Source organism: Rissa tridactyla, chromosome 1, assembly GCF_028500815.1.
Source record: "Rissa tridactyla isolate bRisTri1 chromosome 1, bRisTri1.patW.cur.20221130, whole genome shotgun sequence".
In the NCBI taxonomy this organism is placed as follows: Eukaryota; Metazoa; Chordata; class Aves; order Charadriiformes; family Laridae; genus Rissa; species Rissa tridactyla.
Genome location: NC_071466.1, coordinates 30,143,368 through 30,164,722, shown reverse-complemented (window position 1 = coordinate 30,164,722; position 21,355 = coordinate 30,143,368). Strand labels below are relative to the sequence as shown.

The 21,355-nt window shown below is 39.1% G+C and overlaps 1 protein-coding gene across 2 annotated transcripts in view; it reads left to right on the top strand.

The window, feature by feature from the left end:
- The window catches only part of TRPC4 (transient receptor potential cation channel subfamily C member 4), a 158,795-nt gene that overhangs the window by 45,868 nt on the left and 91,572 nt on the right, over positions 1–21,355 (top strand). For both annotated transcript variants that reach the window (XM_054188031.1, XM_054188032.1), the window contains one exon: positions 14,235–14,639. In XM_054188031.1, the coding sequence (XP_054044006.1) occupies positions 14,262–14,639 (378 nt within the window). In that variant the 5' untranslated portion in view covers positions 14,235–14,261. The remainder of the gene's footprint in view (positions 1–14,234; positions 14,640–21,355) is intronic.

Genomic DNA, 21,355 nt, shown 5'->3' with positions numbered 1-21,355 from the left:
TCTAGTAGATGCCTGGAGTAAATAAACTACTTTCAAGACAGAGCATGAAGATTACTTAGTACAAGCACATAGCAATATTACAAATAGCTTGTTTTGCCTTTGGTTTATGTGGATTGTGCTCAGCTTCATATATTAAAATTTCATCTTTAGAAGAAAAAAAAATAATTTGCAAATGGAGACTCCACCACTGGCAACTGAATGTGAAAGGAATTCATACATTCAGTATGTAACTGTGCAATGTTAGCAGGCAGGGGACTATGGACAATGTAGGATTCACCTGCACAATGATTAATTTTAATAACTTGCTTGTATGTATTTGAAGGTCATCTTCTTTATGTAGTTTAAGGTCAATCTCACCTCTTAGAAAACTAATTTCAAGGAAAAGCAGGTATTACTTCCCTTACCAGGTATAACAGATTTTATGTATATATCCCTTGAACATGGGTGAGCTTCTTTAATCTTTCAGGACATTTAATGACATTTCCAGTGGTCACCAATGTTTTGGTACATTGGTTTAGCATGGTACCTGAAAGGGAACATGTGCCACAAATCATAGTGCAGGCCATCACCTGCTGCTATGTGTGTGCATACTTAGAAGGGGATTAGAGTAAGAAACAGGTTTTCCGCAAAGAGAAATCTTTCCAAAACAAGATTCGCCCATAGCCTGCAGTTAAGTTATTACAGTATCTGATTTGCAATACTGACAGGCACCTGCATTTCAGGGGATATTCTTACTTAAGGTAGGGGCATGTCTTCCTTAGTATATTTGTCTTCTTTTGCTTTTGACCCAATGCAATTTCTTTTTTTCTTTTCAAAATGAACTTTCTGAACATCTTTGGTTCAGAAACTTCTTCAGATGCACATGCTCAGGCCTAGAATCATACCTATCTATGCCAGTCAAAAGAAAGAAATGGAGATTTGACTGAATTACTTGCAGTGACTTTCCTTCTCTTTCTCCACTAACTTTAGAAGGAGTAAAAGATAAACACATTCCAACTTAGAAACCTTAGCAAGCTGTCTAAATTTAGGTAGGTTAAATCTAGGTATAGCAGCACTAATGTGATTAATATCTACAGTATTTACCCCTTACATTCACTAGTATGAGATGGATGTCATTTTATTTCCTTGAAAAATACATTAAACACTACAAGCTTCTCTTTTTAACCACTTGATGATGTTTTGCCTCATGGGCAAATCTGATCAATAAAATAAAATAACAAAATGATGGCTCATATTTACATTCCTCCTAGCTTACCTGATAAAATAAAATAGTGGCAGGTATATTTAGAAGAAAGTTTCCAAGAATAAAGTTCATGCAGTTCACAGGGAACATTTGACATTCATAGCTACAAGAGGTCACAAAGTCAGAGACTTACTAAGAGAGATGGAGAACTGTGTTATACATATAAGTAAAGAGAAAACTGACTAAAACTCAGGCACTGGAGTGGAAGCTGATTGGTGCAAGGCTGGAAGAAAAGAATACTTACATGTATGCATCATTGCAGCATTAAGTATATCCATCATGAAGTTTCTTTTGCTTTGCCCTTGAGACCAGTTAATTCACTATTGCAGGAAGCAAAGTACAAATTTTAGTCTAATCTATCTAGGAGTGCAAATTAAAAGATTAAGCATTTATAGAATAATTTTTTTAAAAAAGTTCATTTTTTTCCGTAAACTGGAAGCTTATTGACTGAAAACAGTTGAGGAGGAAAAGAGCACAGGTTATCAGCAGATTGAAGGTGATGATTATGATACAGCCTTGAACAAGGCAATTGTTCTAGAACTTAATCAAGCAAAATATCTAAGCATGAGATAGAGAAGTATTAAAACAATTGTACGAGAAATGTGTCTTGGAGTAACATGTTTATGTCAGGTCACTCAGAAAGGGTGATATGGCAAAGAAATAGTGCAAACATGGAAGGAGACTGAAGATTCAGTTCAGTTGCCTACTTGTAGACACCTATTACCAGCTGGATGCCCGAGGCTACCAGGGGTTTGGGGTGTGATGCAAGAGCTGGAAGGGGACCCATGCCCTTTCAGGACAGCAGCTGGGTGACAGGTCATGCACCTGGGGGCTTTTCAGGCGGCATCGATGTGCAAGCAATGGGCTGGAGCTGTAAAGGACCCAGCTTTGTGCAGCCTGGCTAAAGGAAGAGGCAGTTTTTTCTCCATGTGTTCTGGAGGAATGATAGTCCTGACAGGAGTCCTCAACAGATGAACCTAATTTAGGACTGAGGAAATTATCTTGTCAGAGAAATGTGTCTGTGTCCACCACCACTCATGGGAGCAGTGAGGGGAAGGTGGGTCAAGCAGGGGGATCTCAGCAGGGAGTCTGATCTCTTCAAGGAAAGATTATCCGAGAGAGCTGCCCATGATAAAGAGGCTGTGTTTGGGGACCCAGAGAGCCTCTTCCAGCCCTGGCTTCTCAGGACCAGGAAGCAGTGCTAATTTTCTCTTGACCTGCCCTATGACAGAGTTCAGATGAAGTATTTGTAATAATCCTTAAATCTGTGAATTTCACATAACATCTGAGCTTCTTGATAGCTAAAATAATGTTTCAAAGAGTTCCGGGTAACCAAGTTTCATTTTGCTGAAATTTTAATAGCACTCCCTGTTCTCTTCAGCTTTTACTTGGTTTTCTTGCCAAGCAAGTATTCCCGAATTGAGAATTGGTTGCAGCTCTCAGCTAGGCTTGTTTGTGTTTAGATGAACTTGATCCCTCTGGCTCTAGGTGCAGGAAACATACCACAAATGCTTCAAAATAAAGTTGCTTACTCCTTAGTTCCAGAGATAAATCTGAATGATTACTTTTTAAACTAGATGAGTGAAAAGCTGGCCTAAAGGAGTGCACTATTAATCCTCTGACAGTTGGAAATCATGACAACATGCATTTTCCACAGTGAAAGTTTTCTGTATCAATTTCTTCCTATTTCCATCTCCGTCAAATATAGCTTTCCGGTAAATAACATACTGGAATAATTACATGTTTGGGAGAGGAGTAATTATTTGGGAGACAAAAGTTTACATAATACTTCAGAAAGCAGCTAAGTGAGTGTTGAGGAGCTAGATTTGTTATTAAGATTTTCAGGTGATCTGCTTTTAAAGTTTCTGTGTTGCAATGTGGTGACGTATGTTATTCTGACCTTTTCCCACCCAAGGAAGAAAATACAAACTTCCTAAAGGATGCTGAAAATATTTCAGCTATTACAAAGCTCACATAATTACCGCTAGGTCAGGGATCTATAGAACACTGTAACAGACATGCCATTGTAAGTCAGGGACTCCGCATGACAGCTTTCTGTTTTCACCACTTCCTAGCAATGAGAATTCTCTTATTTATATGTTTCACTGCTGTTCTCATTTAGCAGGAGACTTTTAATCCTGGATTGTGATTTGGGCATGTGCATAAATCACAATTTGGCCATGAAGGCAAATTTCTGGAAAGAAATGTTCCCCTGGATTTAAGCAGCCTTATGTAATACTTCATCAAGCTATTCATTAGGGCATGTTCTATGCTATACATTTAGAGGTCCTGAGTGACGTGAAGCTGTCATTTTATGACTTCTGGTAAATAGGAGTTGTCAGACTTCTGGTTTTCTATTATATTCTTTGAAATCTTTATTGCTACAAGGGCAGGAAGGGGTTAGTCATCACATGAGAATAGAATTTCTAGAGAAAAAAAAATATCATTTTTGTCAGGCTTTGGTCCAGATACCAATTAGGATTTGATGTTAAGCCAGTTAAATAACCAAACTATATATTTGATTGATTTCAAGCTAATTCTTTTGTTGGGTTTTATAGCCAATGGGCAACCATTTCTAGACTTGTAAAACTATTTTTTGTGTTATCTAACTAATTAGATTGTGGAACATTGTCTACTATTGAGTCTAATTGTTTTGCTTTCATATCAGTTTAATTTTGATTTGATCAATTGTTACAATTCTTTTTTCTTGAGTTAGTGGGATATTATTGGTAGCTGAGCTTAGTTTTTCTGATTTTACATTTTTATGAAGTCTTTTAATAAAATATGTTAAAATGCACCAACTCATATGCCTCTGAATAAGCAGTTTGAGGGCAGAACCATTAAGGATCTGCGTGGAGACAGGCCAATAAATTTCAGACTGAACAGTTCCCCCTAACTATTCTTTATTTCTTGCCAGCTTTTGTTTTATTTTAGTTCAGCCTCTTTTGAGTCTTCCCACAAAGCCCACATACCACTTTGAGGGCAGCAGCTAGTACTAAGATGTTTACGTGAGTGTATATGTTTGTACATAGATCTCTTCACAGCTGGCTCTTTATCAGCCCTAAACACTAGAAAGTGTTTTAACTTACCCTCGGGGTGGCTTAGCTTGTACATCTGAAAATGGACCCACATTGGAGTGTTTTTATTAGCAAGTCTTTACTAAAGGTATTTGGGCAGTCTGCCCGCAACCTCCCTTTTCTGGCCATGATGCACGCTGCCTGGAGCGTCGTCACGTGAGGGATGGGAAGACATGCGGATCTGCATGTAAACACATCCTGAAGCCTAGAGAAGTCACTGCCACTTGCAGCATAACTCCCACAAGCAATACTCATGCCCTCTATTTCCCAAGCTACTCTTCCTCCCCTTCCCCTTCCTTCTCAAGTGAACTTGTACAGTCAGACCCTTTCTGCCCCACCATGGTTTAATTTCTCAGCAGAAATTTCTTCTCAGTACTTATTTTCTCTCCCGTGGCTTTCCTTGTTTGGAGAAGGACCACCCACCCTGTTCGTGAGCAGGGGACAGCCCACTCCCCATGTCTCCTGAGAAATGTTGCTGTGCTGTACGAATGCTTCAGGGTCACAACCAAGGAGCATAAGGTCAGCGCTACTGTCGGAATGCTGGAAGAAGGCCTTCTCTGTAGCCGGATGACACTGAAGCAGTTTCTCTTGGAAGTTATTTTGGAGAGCTCCTTGAATTTACCCAGGAGAATAACACCAGCCAAGGAGACAGGGAGGTCAGCTCAACTGGATGGTGCAGTCACTCATTAAGATCATTATCTGTGTTACTGCCTTCTCTGTCCTTCCCACCCCAGACTGGCTGCCCACTGCGTATAGGCTGGGCTGACATCATTCCTGCTCCATCATTGCAATGAACAAGTTCATGTCAGTCAGTGGAAAGCAGTATTTCTCTCCTTCGCTCTGGTAGCAGGCTTAAACGCTTCGGTATTCCCATCTGAGCAGGAACAAGTAGTTCAGGCTTCAGGGTCGTTCCCTCACTTTCCCAAGGATATTTGCCTACCCATCAACAAGAGATAACCATGCACGTTTTTTTCAAGGAATGCCTCTTTCTAGTTTAAATAAAACTGGGAAGATGAACTAATTTAATATATAGTAGAGAGCTATTGCCATCTAATAATACTTCTGTGAGCTTGTGCTGCTCTTTTTTTCTCATGAGGGGAGCTCTCTGATTTTTCACTCATAAGGTAAGTGAAATTAGGCTCAGTTTTACCTGTATTTGAAGAATTAAAGCCCTGAATACCTCTGATTTTAACAATTATGCAGATTTGCAATACTGCATGCCGAGCCCCAAATCATCCTCCCCTATATGATCTGTTAATAATTTCTAACATCTCTCAACAATGTTTTTTCCATAAGCTCTTAAAACTGGTATTTCTCAAAGCTCAGGCTGATACCAGTCCTGACCTTAAAGGTCACAAGAAGAACCTGTCATTCTCAACTAGGATCTGCGATGATGTCAGCCCTCGATGGTGAAAATTTCCTCCCATTCGGTGTATCCTAAGTGAACTTACAGAACATCCATACACTATATACAAAGCACTATGCTTTAAAACCAAAAAACTGCTATGAAATTGCATCCTGTCTTAAAATTGACAAAAAAACATCTAAGCAAGTAATCCGTGTCACCGCGTTAAAGGTTTATCACATTCAGTGTCAGCATTTGCACTCTCCTGGGACTTGATCTCTTAAGCTGCTAATGTAAGACACTGGTAGAATTTCATCTGTCATATATCCATTGTGTCTTGGTGCCTGGAAGTTGTTCTTTCTCGCTGATGTCCTGCCTTGCTGATTGTGAAGACGGAACACATTCAAGCAGACAACATGACAGCCTGTCTCCCATCATCCACTGACAGCTGTATACTGTGTCATGTTCTTTGCTTTACTGCAGCTTGGATTATAGGGTACTTAAACCAGAGTGCAAACAAGAGTTTTAGCTCTATTCCAAATTAACCAACAGCCCCGTCGGGAACATATATCAAATGGCGCTATTCAGTTCTATCTCCTGCATGCATGACTCCGTGTCAAAGTCCAAATTGCTACTTTGGCTATTGTTAGCTTTCAAGTCTGAAGCTGATCATAGCTCTGACAATGAAAAATAACTTTCAGGTGATGACCCCATATAATGTATTGCGGGCTATAACAATTGTAATATAAACAGCACTAGAAGGCATGCATGGGCAGTGGAACTCTGTCACCTGCAGCTGAAGTTGTTAGAACAGTCCTTGGAATGGTGTTGGCTCAAGCCAATTAACACCTTCCTAGTCAATTTCCAGGCACAGTTTAGAAATTAGCATGGACCAGAAATTATTCCCAGTAGAGAGTTCTCAATCATCTGTCCTATTTTGGACAAAGGGAGTTTAACAATATGGGCATGATGTACCCGGTTCACCTCAGTGAGGCATGTTTAAGTTACTTGACATTGGGACATTTGGCTATACACCAGTACGTGGATTGATCCAGAGTTCAGAAATCAAAGGTTTATCTGCATTTCTTTTGTTCTTGTTCAAATGAAACAGTCTGTCCTGGAGACTGAAAGAACTTCATGTTTCTTTTGGACTGAGGTTTATCAGAGCTAGAGTCTTGCTTTCAAAAATTCCCTTTGAACATCATTTTTGCTGTGTATGGAATAGGATTCTGTGTCAGATTAAAGCTCATATGTCACAGATCTATTTTAGAAAGAAAATCTCATACTTCCATGAATATAACAAATGTCAGAAACTTTCCTTTGCCATGAAGAGTGCATATAAAATAGTTTCAGAAGATCACAGAGATATCAGCATGTTATTCGCTTGTCATAAATGTTCTTGTTTCCTGAGCAGGGTGCTTCCATAGTTACTTCTTATGAAGTTTCGTTATTTTTTTTTTTTCACACAAATAGTCTGAAAAGCAAACTCATGAGCAAAATCAGAAGTTTTCTTTTTTTGACATCACATAAGAAGCTGTATCGTATAATAATGCTATAGTAAATCTAACTTAGTGATGAAAATAAAGTATCTTTAGAAGGGTAGCATCAATGAGGATTTCAGAAGTTGCACATACAGATACTGTGGAGCAAATCTTTGTGCATCCAGCTGCTCATCTGCTGAACAGATGAGTTGTCATTGGGTGTCTTCTCCTGTCTCTGAAAGGGTTGCAATACCTAAGCACTGTGGCCAGAAATAAAAGGGGCTTATCACAGAGGCCCTTGGTGCCTGCTAGTGAGTCACTCTGATACCCATCCCTCTCCATCACAACTGGCTACAATAGTGTTTTGAGGTAGGGGACAGCACACGAGGGAATGCAAGTCAGGGTCCCCTGGAAAAATAGTGAGGATGTCATCATATATTTAGGGGTGGCAAATAAGGCAAAAACAGAGGCTGACTTAAAGCCAAGGAATTCTGATTACCTTTTTTTTGAGCTTTAACTTTGATAGGGAAACTTCTCAGTACTGCTGGTTACAATATGTATGTGTATGTGTACATGTATATGTATATGTATATAAACATGATATAGCAGCAGAAGGCAATTTCCAGTGATTTCTTTAGCACCCATAAAATTAATATTATCAGCTTTTCTTAAGAAATGTCAAATTGACAAATGATGATAAGTAGAGTGGAAAAATTAAAGGTTTGCAAAGAAGGCAGAATTTTGCCATTCCTCCCTGAAAAACAACGTATGAAAAATATAGTCCCATATCTTTTGAAATAGTGGTCTGTAGTAGGTGTGAATGAAGTTGCCTGTTAAGAAAGAAATCTTATAAGAATCAATTTTGTGTGAAAGTATTATGGTTTTCTTCTTTTATTTCTCCTGCTCAGGTGCTGATAGTACTTCCCTGACATCTGCAGAGGGCAGGAAGCACTATATATAGTGTGTGTGTGTTTGTGTGTGCTTTGGTGGGTATCGCTGCTGCAGGTCAATGATAGATGACTATTTTAGTCAATATCTTGGCCTTCAAATATCATAGTTTTCTTTTTTATTTTTCTTTTAATGCTGGATTTCTGAGAGAGAAAATCCAATAACTCCAATTACCAGTCTCTCCTGAGGAAAGACTTAATTAAGATTCCCCCACTTTTCAAGTGACGATTCTGAGCTCTAAGCTACTGGTTGTTCCAGGTTTGTGGAAATTTTCTGATAAATGGAAACTTTTCTGCTGGAAATAATGCTGAACTGCTGAAAAAATGGCTCTATTGCTGAGCCTATTCACTATTTATAATTACAAGTGTATATGAAAATATAAGATTTCTGAACCTCAATATGCTCTCTGACACTGGTTTGCTTACTTTCATCTAAAATACAACCGAAATTTAATTTGGAATAAAGGTTAATGCAAACGCGTCTTAAACTTTTTTTAACACAAAATATAGTTGCAATTTTTGCTTCCAGAAAGTCTTTTTAAAAATGGAAACATGGAAAAGGATTCTAAATCTAATTGACTGAGTCTTCAGTTTAGAAAGGAAATTAGGAGTAACTGGGGACCTGTAAACAAAGGAGAAAGGACTGATCAATACGCTAAGCTAGGTTTTAGAGGTCACAAAGTCCAATAATGTGAGAGTAGCCATAAATCAAGCTGAAGCGGCCCTTGAAAGGGAAATTAAAACCAAATTAGTTTTTGACCATGTTAATAGAAGGGTATGACTTCTCTCATTCTAATGTAGCTGTCTAAAACAAGCCAAAAAAATTGCACTCAAGAAGTGCCTTACTCTCAGATGTAAACACCGAGGGCAGGAGTCAATTGCTAAAGCGGAATCTGGGTCATCTGGGCCATTTGAGGCACCCAGGACATTGGCACAGGGCTTGTATTGGCCAAAGGCTGGCAGGTGTGACATGAGACCTGCCAAGAAAACCTGTGCCCTTCTGTAGAAACAGTGGAATGTGGGGTGAGGTGCCCTAGGCAATGCAAAAATATGACGATAAATGTCAATAGTTAAATAAACCAACTGTGCTCCTAAAATTAAATATGATGAATCTTCCATCGGAGGTTGGCTTTGTGCCCCATTTGGACACATTTGGAGAAGCACTAAAGCATTCTGCTTGGTTTCCTGTCATTGCAAACAGATTGACTCTAGGGGCCAACAGATCCATTATATTTCAAGTGTTATAATTACTTATAGCTAAAAATTTTACCAATGTCAAGATGCAATATTTTGTAGATTTAGTATTATATTTTCAAAAACTTCCCTTATATTCTTAAAGTGTAACTTGAAGTATATAATATATAACGTGGTCAGACTAATGGCATGAAAGTCATTAAATATTTTTTATAATAATGTATATGAAAATATTAAATATTTTTATTAATATTTGTTCTATCATTTATACAGCTAGCTTGATTATGGATAGCGTATTTGCAAATACTGATAAAGAAAATCATAAAGACAACACAGAATCATGGAATGGTTTGGGTCAGAAGGCACATTAAAAGATCATCTAGTCTAAATTTCCTGCCACGGAAGGACATTATCACTAGATCAGGTTGCTCAAAGCCCCATCCAACCTGACCTTGAACAGTTACAGAATGGAGCATCCACAACTTCTTTGGGCAACCTGTTCCAGTGTCTCACCACCCTCATTGTAAAAAATGTCTTCCTTCTCTCCAATCTCAACCTACCCACTTCCAGTTTAAAACTGCTGCCTGTTGTCCTGTCACTATAGGCCTTGGTTAAAAGTCTCTCTTCGTCTTTCTCGCGAGCCCTCTTTATATAATGAGAGGCCACCATAAGGTCTCCCCAAAGCCTTCTCTTTTCCAGACTGAACAACCCCAGCTCTCTCAGCCTGTCCTCACCGGAGAGGTGCTCCAGCCCTTTGATCATTTTTGTGGCCCTCCTCTGGACCTGCTCCAACAGGTTTTTACTGTATTGAGGGCTACAGAGTTGGACACAGTATTCCAGGTGGGGTCTCCCAAGAGCAGAGTGGAGGTGGAGAATCACCTCCCTTGATCTGCTGGCCACGCAGCCCAGGGTATGGTTGCTCATGGCTGCCTTTTTATCCACAAGCATTCCCAGGTCCGTCTCCATAGAGCTGCTCTTAATCCATTCATCACCCAACTATCTGACCCTATTTGATGCTGGTTTATTTTTTCTAGTTGTGGGAAAGTTAGGCTAAATGTTTTATTGGTTTTAAACTGCATTTGGAGAAACATGTACTTTCAAAACAGATATATTTTCAGCTATGACATAGCTATCTAGTAAAGATTATTTTGAAATGAATACCTATTCCTTTTGCATTCAGTGAGGCTTTTTTTCTACCTAAATCTTAATCCTAAAACTTTTCACATCCGGGTTTACAGTTAGTCACCATAATTTCAAAATATTCGGTGCCTGTTGGGGCCTAGTTATTCAGGTATTCCAGAGAAATTGTATTTTACATAATCTCTTCATATGAAGTGTCTTAAAGAGTAAGTTTCATCCTTGCACTTCTTGATATTATTAAGTTTTAGCTCTTTTATTGTAGGTGCTGTAACTAAGTCCTTTATCTGGATCAATAGAGCATGGATTAATACATCAGAATACTGGTCAATGTACTATTACTTCTTAAAGCAGTAGTAATGTTCAGTGCTATCAGCTGGGTCAGAGGACTCATCAAATGTCTTGCAAAACCAGGGGTAATAGTTTTTTTTTTTCCATTTAAAAATACAAAGCAACCCACAGAAAATGTAGAAAGATGATATTGTGATATTTCTCCAAACTGATAAAAAGAATTTATTTTGGTTTACCAAGTCCATTATATGTTCTTCCTCAAGTCACAAAGGGTTCCACCAAATTTTGAATAAATTGCTTTAGTTAAATATACCCAGTCAGGATTATGGGGATGACAGACAAAAGCAGAACCATATTGAAGATAGTTTCTCTCTTTGTCTTGAACTTGTTTCTCAGTCCCTAATTCCCCTCACCGATTTCAAAAAAGAGACAAAAATAATGCCTCCAGGATTTTGAGCCCCCCTTTGAGCCCCATGAGTCTCAGTATTTGGATGCCTGAGGTACAATCTGTCACATGATGTTTATTAGCTTCTGGTTATAATGAGTTTCTAGTGGGTGCTTATATTCCTGTTTTCAAGGCCAGTTATTTTGTCTTTATCTCTTCTCTGAAATATTTTTATTATGTCTCAGGTGCATGGACTTTGTGGAAACTATAATTCCACTTTTTCTAAGTTTTGCACCATAAATTGTTTCTTTTCTTCTGTACTGGACCTCTTGTTTCTTTAGGCTCTTGTTCCCGAAGAGGAAGTCAAAGCAAATGGGGACTTCCTTACTGCTGCTGGCTACTCCTGGCTCTTACAGCTCTCGTGGTGTTCCCATGTAAATCTGTCATATGCATACATTTACGTGCGACAGCACAGTATCAGTTGTCATGCAACACTATCTACCTGTAGATAAAATGAAAATAAATGTTTTATTTTTGTAAACAACCATGAACTATATCTTTGATGTATATATCATCTTCCAGGAGTGCACTGTATCAACAATCAGTCTCTGCTTTCTGATTGCATATAAACATTTATTTTTAGTTATGACAAAACTTTACTCATGGCTGATTATTTTCAGGAAGCGGTACAGGCAAGAGAGAAAAACTAGCAGAGGACAGCTGTTTAGAAGAATGACAATGTGTGTTTAAGGTGTCTCTTCTGAAAGAGACAAACTAAGTTTAGATCTAATTTTACCCATTCAAGAGTCATGAAGAGATAAATACAAAAGGTTCCAGCAAGTGCTTTTCTTAGGGCTTACAAGGAAGCAGTAACAGACCTTCCCCAAATTTATCATAAAAACAAAGAAAAAAACCCAACCAGAATCATCCTAATGAAATCATAATAGATCCCATATATAAATTGCTGTACTCTTCTTCTACCATGAGCATCTCTGTGATGCCCAGTTTCATTGATCCAAGCTAATTGCTGATTTAACTGCCAATAAATGGGGAGACAATGGTCCGTGTATTCATTCCTGTGCTTTCAAGAGGGAGGAGCTTTTAGCAATAACCTCCCAGTTGCAGTCACTCAGTTTTCTCCAGGGGTCTTGAGGAACTCTTGGTAGGTATTAAGAAACTGAACAATGTTTGTGTATTGTTGTGGGTTAACCCAGACAGATAGGAAACGGACCCCTTGTGAGACATGAGTCATTCTGAAGCGGCAGCTGGATCCTGGGGGGGTGCCCTTCAGCATCCAGCACCAGATGACAATTTGAGAGCAGTGGAATGGAGCCCTAAATCTCCATGGCTGTAATGGGAGTATAGCAGCCTACTTTTCTTGTAGATGCCTGCTTGTGAACATCAACATTTAAGTCTTGTTAATTTGGAGCTGAACATACATGACACTTTCTTCTTCTTGAATTGAACTTGCAATTTGAAAAGCAAGAGTGAAAGGAAACTGGTAAAACACAGTGCACTAACAATAAGAATGTGATAGGGGTTCCAGGTGTTCAAAGGGGGTTGTTCCAGGGGTACAAAACTGTGCAAAGGGTATGTACTTTATTTTACTTAGAGTGAGATTAACAGAACATAATCCACAGCCTGTGCAACCTCTCATAGCCCAGACTGCAGACTGTTACCATCATGGAGGGGGAATTGGGAAACATCTTGCAAAAGATTGCAATTGTTCAGGTCCTGTACATGAATCAGGAGGGGAATTCTTTCTAATGTGTCTCCTTTGCTGTCTCCTGCCTGCCTCAAGCCCTGTTGATCTGCTCTGCAAAACAAAGAAACAATTTAGTAAGAGCCTTTGTATTTACCGCTCATCGCACTGCATAAGGACACTTGAACAAATGAATTACTGTGTTCCTCACACTGTTTAGTGAAATTTTTGATGAATCAAAACCTCACAATAATAAAAATACATATTATCTTTGCCAAATTAGGATCTTAACAGAGATATTTCTTTTTTTTTAATGCTTGAAGGAAATAGAGCAAAAGGCAGTGGGTTACTGTAAATTGCATTGTCAGCTGAGAAAATGACAAGAAGCTACAGTTCTTTGACTAATAAGCTGTTCAACTTCTAATTGAACTGCAGAAGGAAATATTTTTTGTGTATCATGTTCTTTGAAGTCAAATTTTTCTCTTTCCTCTTCTCTCTTTTCTTTTTTTTCTTTTTTTTTTTTTTTTTTGTTGGTAGAAGATTGAGCCAAGAGAAAATCATCCTGTTAGAAGGAATTGTTTTTCCAAAGTCCTTGCACAAAGTATACAGAGTAAAAGCAGAGGCATTAAATGCTTTATTATATGTAAGACTTCAGAGTTGTTTTATAGTTGCATTGTTTCAGTATTAATTCTAGTTTAGAACTGAATAGTTCAGAATCAAAACCATGATTATTATCTATTAGTTCTTGGGAATTTATCTCATAGGATTCTGTTTTTCCTTTTAGGCTCTGAATTCTAATTTATACATTAGTATGTGCTTGTTGGAAATGCCTGTAGGATTTAAGAGACATTTGCAAGGAGGTACCAGATGTGCATAGGCCTTGTGAAAGACCCAAGCCATGCTGGAGCACAGATGAGATAACTGGTGCATCTCAAAGAGGCATTGGTACCTTAGATGGGCAACTGAACCAATCTCTAAGTGACATAACCACTATCACATTCGAGCTTAAAAGATGTAATGCCCCATAGTCTACTGAGAAGCAGCAACTGTGTATGAGCATACTCTTAAACTGAGAAACACAAGGTAGTGGAACTTAATGAAGAAATTAAGTATGAAGTGGAACTACACATTTGGTGCAAAGTACATTGCATCATACCACCTCACGCTTGCCGCAAGTTTCAGGAATACATTCAAGCAAATGGTATGCTAACAGATATGCTTTGACTTGGTAAGTTTCAACAACTTGGTCATATGTTTTGGTTTCCAGGTTTTGCTGGTGATCTTACAAGTTCTGTTGATAGAGACCATTTGTACTTGTTTCAACATCACTTTTTAGTATGAGTTTTAAATGCTTATATATTGCAAATATTAATTTGGTGCACTGTACCCCCAAAATATATTTATTGATTTAATCTTTCTTTTCATATTGCAGAGACAAAGTATTAGAATGGCATAAAATATGGCACAGTTCTACTACAAAAGAAGTGTCAGTGCTCCCTACAGAGATCGTATCCCTCTTCGTATTGTACGGGCAGAATCTGAACTGTCTCCTTCAGAGAAAGCCTATCTGAACGCTGTGGAGAAAGGAGATTATGCCAGTGTAAAGAAAGCTTTGGAGGAAGCAGAAATTTATTTCAAGATCAATATTAATTGCATTGATCCCCTGGGAAGAACTGCACTCCTTATTGCAATTGAAAATGAGAACCTTGAGCTCATTGAGCTGCTCTTAAGTTTTAATGTATATGTGGGAGACGCTCTGTTGCATGCCATACGAAAGGAGGTAGTTGGTGCCGTGGAGCTGCTGTTAAACCACAAGAAGCCCAGTGGGGAGAAACAGGTATGTGCAGGATTTTCTCTAGGTTTATCGTCTGCTCTAATGAAAAGAGAATTGTGCAGGGGGAGTAAGCAAAAAGAAAAAAAAACCAACCATCATCCTTGTACGCAGGTATTTAAAATCAAAAAAACAATTACTTTGATGCTGTGTGCATTGCATTTGTATGTGTTTAGACATCACAGAATCATAAAATAGTTTGGTTCAGAAGGCACATGAAAAGATCATCTAGTCTAACCTCCCTGCCATGGACAGGGATGTCTTTCACTGGAGCACTTTGCACAAAGCCCCATCCAACCTGGCCTTGAACACTTCCAGGGATGGCATATCCACAACTTCTTCGGGCAACCTGTTCCAGTGTATCAACACCCTTCTGTTAAATCTAAACCTACCTTCTTCCAGTTTAAAACAGTTGCCCATTGTTCTGTCACTAGAGGCCTTGGTTCCATCTTTTTCATAAGCCCCCTATATATAATGAGAGGCTGCCATAAGGTCTCCCCAAAGCCTTCTCTTACCCAGGCTAAACAACCCCAGCACTCTCAGCCTGTCCTTATAAGAGAGGTGTTCCAGATGCTCCAGGTGTTCCTCTGATCATCTTCATGGCCTTCCTCTGGACCTGCTCCAACAGGTTCGTGTCTGTCTTGTGCTAGGGACCCCAGAGTTGGACGCAGTACTCCAGGTGGGGTCTCACAAGAGCAGAATAGAGGGGGAAAATCACCTCCCTTGACCTGCTGGCCATGCTTCTTGTTGTGCAGCATAGGATACCCTTGGCCTTCTGGGCTGCAGTCCACATTGCCTGCTTATGTCCAATTTTTCATCCACCAGTGTCCTCAAGTCCTTTTAGGCAGGGCTGCTCTCAATCCCTTCATCCCCCAGCCTGTATTGATACCAGGGGTTTCCCTGACCCAGGTGCAGGACCTTGCATTTGGCCATCTTGAACTTCATGACGTTCACATGGTGCCCACTTCTTGAGCCTGTCAAGGTCATCTCTGTCATTCAGTCAAATCTGCACAGGCCCACAAGGCTTTAGGTTTAATGTGGTTAGGTCACATGAGATCTAGCTTCCAATAAGAAAGGGTAAAAACTTCCTGCATCCTTCTAACCTACAGCCTGAATAACAAGGTTTTGTGCTTACAGCTAAGTGAATTATTAACTGCTTTCTATATATAAAGCAAGAAGTGGGCTCACATTTAACAGATCATGGACAAAACCCCCTTCTTGGAAGAATGTGCAGTAAGAAAAGTCAAACTTCTTCAGGTTAGAGCTTTGCATCCGTTATAAACTCACTCAGGAAAATCTAGAAGTTGATAAAACAGTTAGGTTCTGCATGTGAGACCTCCAATATGATAACATTATTCCTGCAAATATTAGTGGGAAATCCTTAATCATTCAAAGACGCAAATCATTCCAAAGAGAATAGTAGTGGTAAGATGTGGTCCCTTTGAATTAATTACAAAACTCTGTTTAAAGGCAATGAAGGTTTCAACCCCTCCATGTGGAGGTCACCATCACCCAAGTCAGCAAGGCAACATGGGGAGACATGACCAAATTAATCAGAATTTAAGCCCTGTCTCCAGTAGCCACCCATCCATCCATTACAGCTAAAAAGGCACAAACTCCTCTCCCTTTCTCCCTGTCTTCTCTCAAAGGAAAAAATCATTACATACAGTCTCATTCATGATGAATGTGATACCTATTGTGCTTCCGCTTGCACTGCCTTGAGACGTGCCCATGGCAGGGGGGTTGGATCTTTGAGGTCCCTTCCAACCCAAACCATTCTATAAGTCTATGATTCTGTCTCTAGGAAGTAGCTTGCCTTTTGCGTATCCTCCTCAGTTTAAGAAACTAATGGAGACAGGATAATGTAGCCTATAAATTCTGATATTCCTAGGACTTTTCCAGCAAGAAAAAAATTAAAAGTAGTTACAATATTGCATTGTATTTTCATCTATTTAAATTTTAATGTATTATAGGTACTGTATTAATGTATTTCAATGACTAGTATGATTACAGCCCTTTCACAGATAATGCATACAATATATTTTAATTACAGTATAATGTACTTGCTATGGATAGAATTGCAGATAATAAGTAAAGAGTATAATTTTTGCTGATGAAATAACATGAATTCTGTGCTTTTTTTGTTATGGAAAGAAGAAATATAGTAGGTCTTTGTACAAATGTGTGTGTCTGCACCGTGTTCTAGAAAGTAAAAGCAGAGCTTCTTTGTAACGACAACAGATTTATGTCAGAGAAAGGGAAGAAAACTAGGTTCACTTTATGTTTGCCTTGTTTCATTATTTCTCAAGAGATAGTGCAGATGAGAATACAAGGTGTGGGAATTTCTCAATGCAATATACTGGAACTCAGAAGGCTCAGTGCACGGCCCTGTGCCAAGCCAGTTAAACCACCTGTGTCTCCATTCTCCAGCCATATATAGTTGCCTCTCCAGAGGCAACTATAGTGGAAGTTGCCATTTGCAGAGGGGAGTTTGTCTCACTTGATGGTAGCCATCCAAAGCTGTGTCTCATCTATGATCTGGCTGCCTGGGCTCCCCTTACCAGTGGAGAAAAATGGAGATCCCTGGAGAGCAACTCATGGTGTCTTTCTCAGTTACTTGTCTTAAGACGGCATAAACCACTTTTTGGACTAACTAGAGAGAGAGGCTACAAATTTATCTTACACTAGGTGCCTAAATTTCAGGCTCTTCTTTAGACTTTCAGGACTATGTTATGGTACGTGCTGCAGCTGCTGGAATGGAAACACTTGAATACAAATAGTAAAACTTGGCTTAGGTGAGCTTCATGCCGTAGCAGACAAAAGATAGGCTTACTTTTTGCGTGGATACTACAGTGTTAAACTAGCCACAAACTGTTTTGCTCCAAACTAGAGGTTAGCTCTCTGGTCTGGAGCTTAAGCATGTTGTTTCAGTGCCATAGTCCACTGCTGGTTGGTATGAAGAGTGCTGCTTCTCCTTCTCTTCCTTGGTTTCCCTGGGTGCACTTGCTGAGGGTCTTCCCATTACTGTAAAGCATGAAGGATAATCATGAATCATTTGAGCAGAGACATTTCCTTTTGTATCTGTGCAAGGCTAGGCTTGTCCATTGCAAACGCAAATATTGCTTGCAAGCCAGTGCTTGCAAAAATGGTCTTTAAACAAATAGACTATTTACACGTGTATGCCATTGTTTGCAGTAGGGACCCCAACAGCCATTAAGCTTCTCTGGGTGTCGTATGCATAGATAATCACATTGGTTCATTTTTAGGAACAGGTCATGATGAAGAGAATGTAAATGTGGATTACATTTTTGCAGTAACGCTGGAATGATGCAGATACAATTGTATGTATTTAATATAATGAAAAGTACTTGCTGGCTGAAAAGTCATTACAACAGACTAAAGATATAAAATCTGAAGGCTTAGAATTATATACTAAAATTTATATTTTCAGTGTTTAGACAGAAAGATACATTTTTTTCCCTGAAGAATCAAGTTCATTTTGAAACTCTGTTTCAAACTGCAACTTGAGTTTCTTGATTATTGTTATTTGTAAACATTCGCCATATTATTTAGATGATGATTCATTTTCAGACTCGGTGCGTTTAATAACATGTTATCTTTGCCTGTTTGTTTTTCCTTCTTTGTATAAAGCTGGTCATGTGTGGTAAAATCCTGGCCCCTTGAAGTTACTGGGAGTCTTGCCATTGATTCAGTGAGGTCAAGATTTCACCCTTTTGCTGTGTTTTATTTGCCCCTGATGAAAAGTTATTCTCAGAGGAGACAGATAATAAGGAATAACAGAAATGCATGTGCTAAATACTGCCAAGCTCAAGAAACAGTTTAGATTCCCAAATATTTCATTAGTGATGAAAGTTATGAATGTTCAAATGCAGAAAAAAACTGATGTGACTTATGATTTACAAGTAAATGAAATAGTTCTCACTTTTTTTATATTAACAAGTTAATATACTAGGTATGATGCATAGCTAATTTCAGCTTCACCCTCATACAATAATGTAATTATATTAGTAAAACAAAGGAATTTTTAAGCATAGGATTTCTGACATCATTGAAGATCTCACTGACAATTTCAGAAAGCCAGAAAAAAAATGTCCTTCTGTATCAACAGAAAGCTACAATTCTTTGGGACAGCTGAAATGTATCTTTTGAAAGAACTGATTTTTCTCCAAAATTTAATTCTTTAAACATTTCAGTGTTTAAAAGGAAAAGGGAAAAATATAAAAATACATTTATTTTGACCAAGAATCAATGCATTTAGTTAAAATAATACATTTTTTTGCATTTTTGGAAAAGTTTTCCAACCAATATCCTCAAAATTAGGAGATGCCATTGAATCTTGCTCTTTAATACTTCCTCCTCAACAAAACAAAACCAAAAACCAAAAGTGAGATCTTGTTAAAGTTATATGTAAACTCTGTAGTCTACTGACCACTCAGCTATTGGGCTCTACCTAGTATCCATACATAAAGTGCTTTGCGTTTTCCAGACCACATGGGCTACAGTGGTTTGAAGCTGACAATCAGTATATGGATACATCTGATGCCACCTGGTGACTGCAGTTGAGGCATGTATGTTTAATAGCTTTGATTTGTATTTGACTCCTTCTGTTACTCAGTTTGTGAGTGAGGTTTTTGTGGTATACATTAATACAAAAAAAAAAAAAAGGTTATTCTGTCACTTTCATTATATTTTCTACACTTTTTTAGCTGTACCAGCTGCTAAAGCACGTGTAACAAGTTAAGGTGAATGAGCTGAGGAAACTTGTCCTCATACTTTTAAATTATCAGTTCTTCAGAGCCATATGTCCTGAATTATCTGCCAAGTCACTTGTTGCTTACCCCGATGGATAGTTGAATGCCAAATTGTGAGCGAAGAAAAGCTGTTCTTTAAAATTTAGTATCTGCAGAAAATTTTTTTATCTTTTTACATTTCATGCAGCATACACAGATGGGATGGGGGTTAGGTAGCATAAAAAAAATGAGTAAAATACCTTTATCTAAATCACAGCACACTCTCCTACTTGAGGAACTCAGGCATCGATCTCCAGCTGGGTGGCTGACCATCTAGATATGCATGTATATTCACGAAAGACTGAAGCAGAGGTGTAGCTGTCTTCTAAGGATGCTACAAAGCACATAAGTGAAGCTGAAGTCTCAGTTATTAAACTTGAATCTGTGTAGCTTTGTATTAGCTGCCAGTCTAGATTTAGGGCATGGGAACCTGAGTGTAATGTTTACAGGCATTGCCTAGCTAGCGACAGCACATGGTAGTGCTTTTATGCCTCCCTGTTCACTATTAGATGTTGATCTTGTGATACTGTGGGTATTTTTATAGGTGGACACCCTAGGGACAGCTTTCTGCAGATGCCTGAAAAAAACACCATACTGATGCCAGGCTGGCATTTGCAAACATAGGGGAATTGCTGGAGGAGGGATAACTTTAGGACGGGAGGGAAGTGATCGCAGTCCCTGGTTCATTCCTTCTGTGGTGTGGAAGTCAATGAATGTGAAAACACTGCTGGGCACAGAGGAAGGGTCTTGGTAAGTAGGTGGAAGCTGGCAGACTCCAGCCCCTAACACTTTCCTCCAGTCAGTTTGGAACTGAGAAGTTAGTAGCCATCAAGGCAGTTTGGGAGGTAAATCTCCTATATAGCAGATTACTCAGTCTGGGGGTACTTCGGATGCACAGATCAAATGTCACCCTTATACCGTTCCCCAGAGGTGGTGGTGTCTTCAGTAAGACTTCTGTCCCTGTCTCCTGTCCACTGTCCAGACAGTTTCCTCTATTAACACGAAAATCTTTCTGCCCGTAGTGCATAACTTTCTTGTACATCACCTCTGCATTTCCGGGGTGTTCTCGCGGGGTACAGGATACCTAAATTTTTCTCATCTCTTGTTTGGTCAACATTATGAGAACAGTCAATGCATAAGAGTCAGTGCATACTCTCTGATGCCCTGGCTTAGGAAACCTTTGTAAGAATTGCTTCAGTTAACTCCACCTCTGCAAGAATGCTGTGAAATGTGCATTTCATTTCCTGAAGGGGAGCCAGAAGGTCTTTGGGATCAGCTTGACTCCTCTCTGGTTTTCTGTGCTGTGCTGTCACACCATGTGCAGAGAAAAGAAGAAATTGTTGGCACAGGGCTGGAATTAGGAAGCTGGAAAGAGAACATACCCACCTCCTGTACCTTTCATAGCTTGTTCACTTCCTTGGGACAACCAGTAAGGTCACAACATGAACTACTTCATGAAAAATCCCTCTCTTCTACTTGTGGTGCTTAGGTATGTTATACATGTTGAATTTCTCCATCTCATACTTGCAACCTCTGTTTCTGCTGCTCGCTGACCCCTGCAGACTCAGTCACGGTCCTTGTCAAAGTCAAACCAGGAAGCCAGCCTTCAGCTTCTTCAGTGTGGACTTCAGACATCGTTGGCCTCTAAAACCACAAGTCCATGGCACAGACACTTTTATATCATCAGTTTTCATGCATTTTCCTGGCAATGTCTGAAAGGCTTAAGAAAGGATAAGTTCAATGTGTTGTCTAAATATTGGGAAAAAAAAGTATTTGTTAGAACAGATAAAACCCAAATCAATGAAACTTAAAAGGTACAGATAGATGTTTCTAAAGGACTGAAAGAGATGCAGCATACTCCTTGGTGAAGAGCCTATTGCATATAGGTACTAGACACAGGGTAAAAAGAGC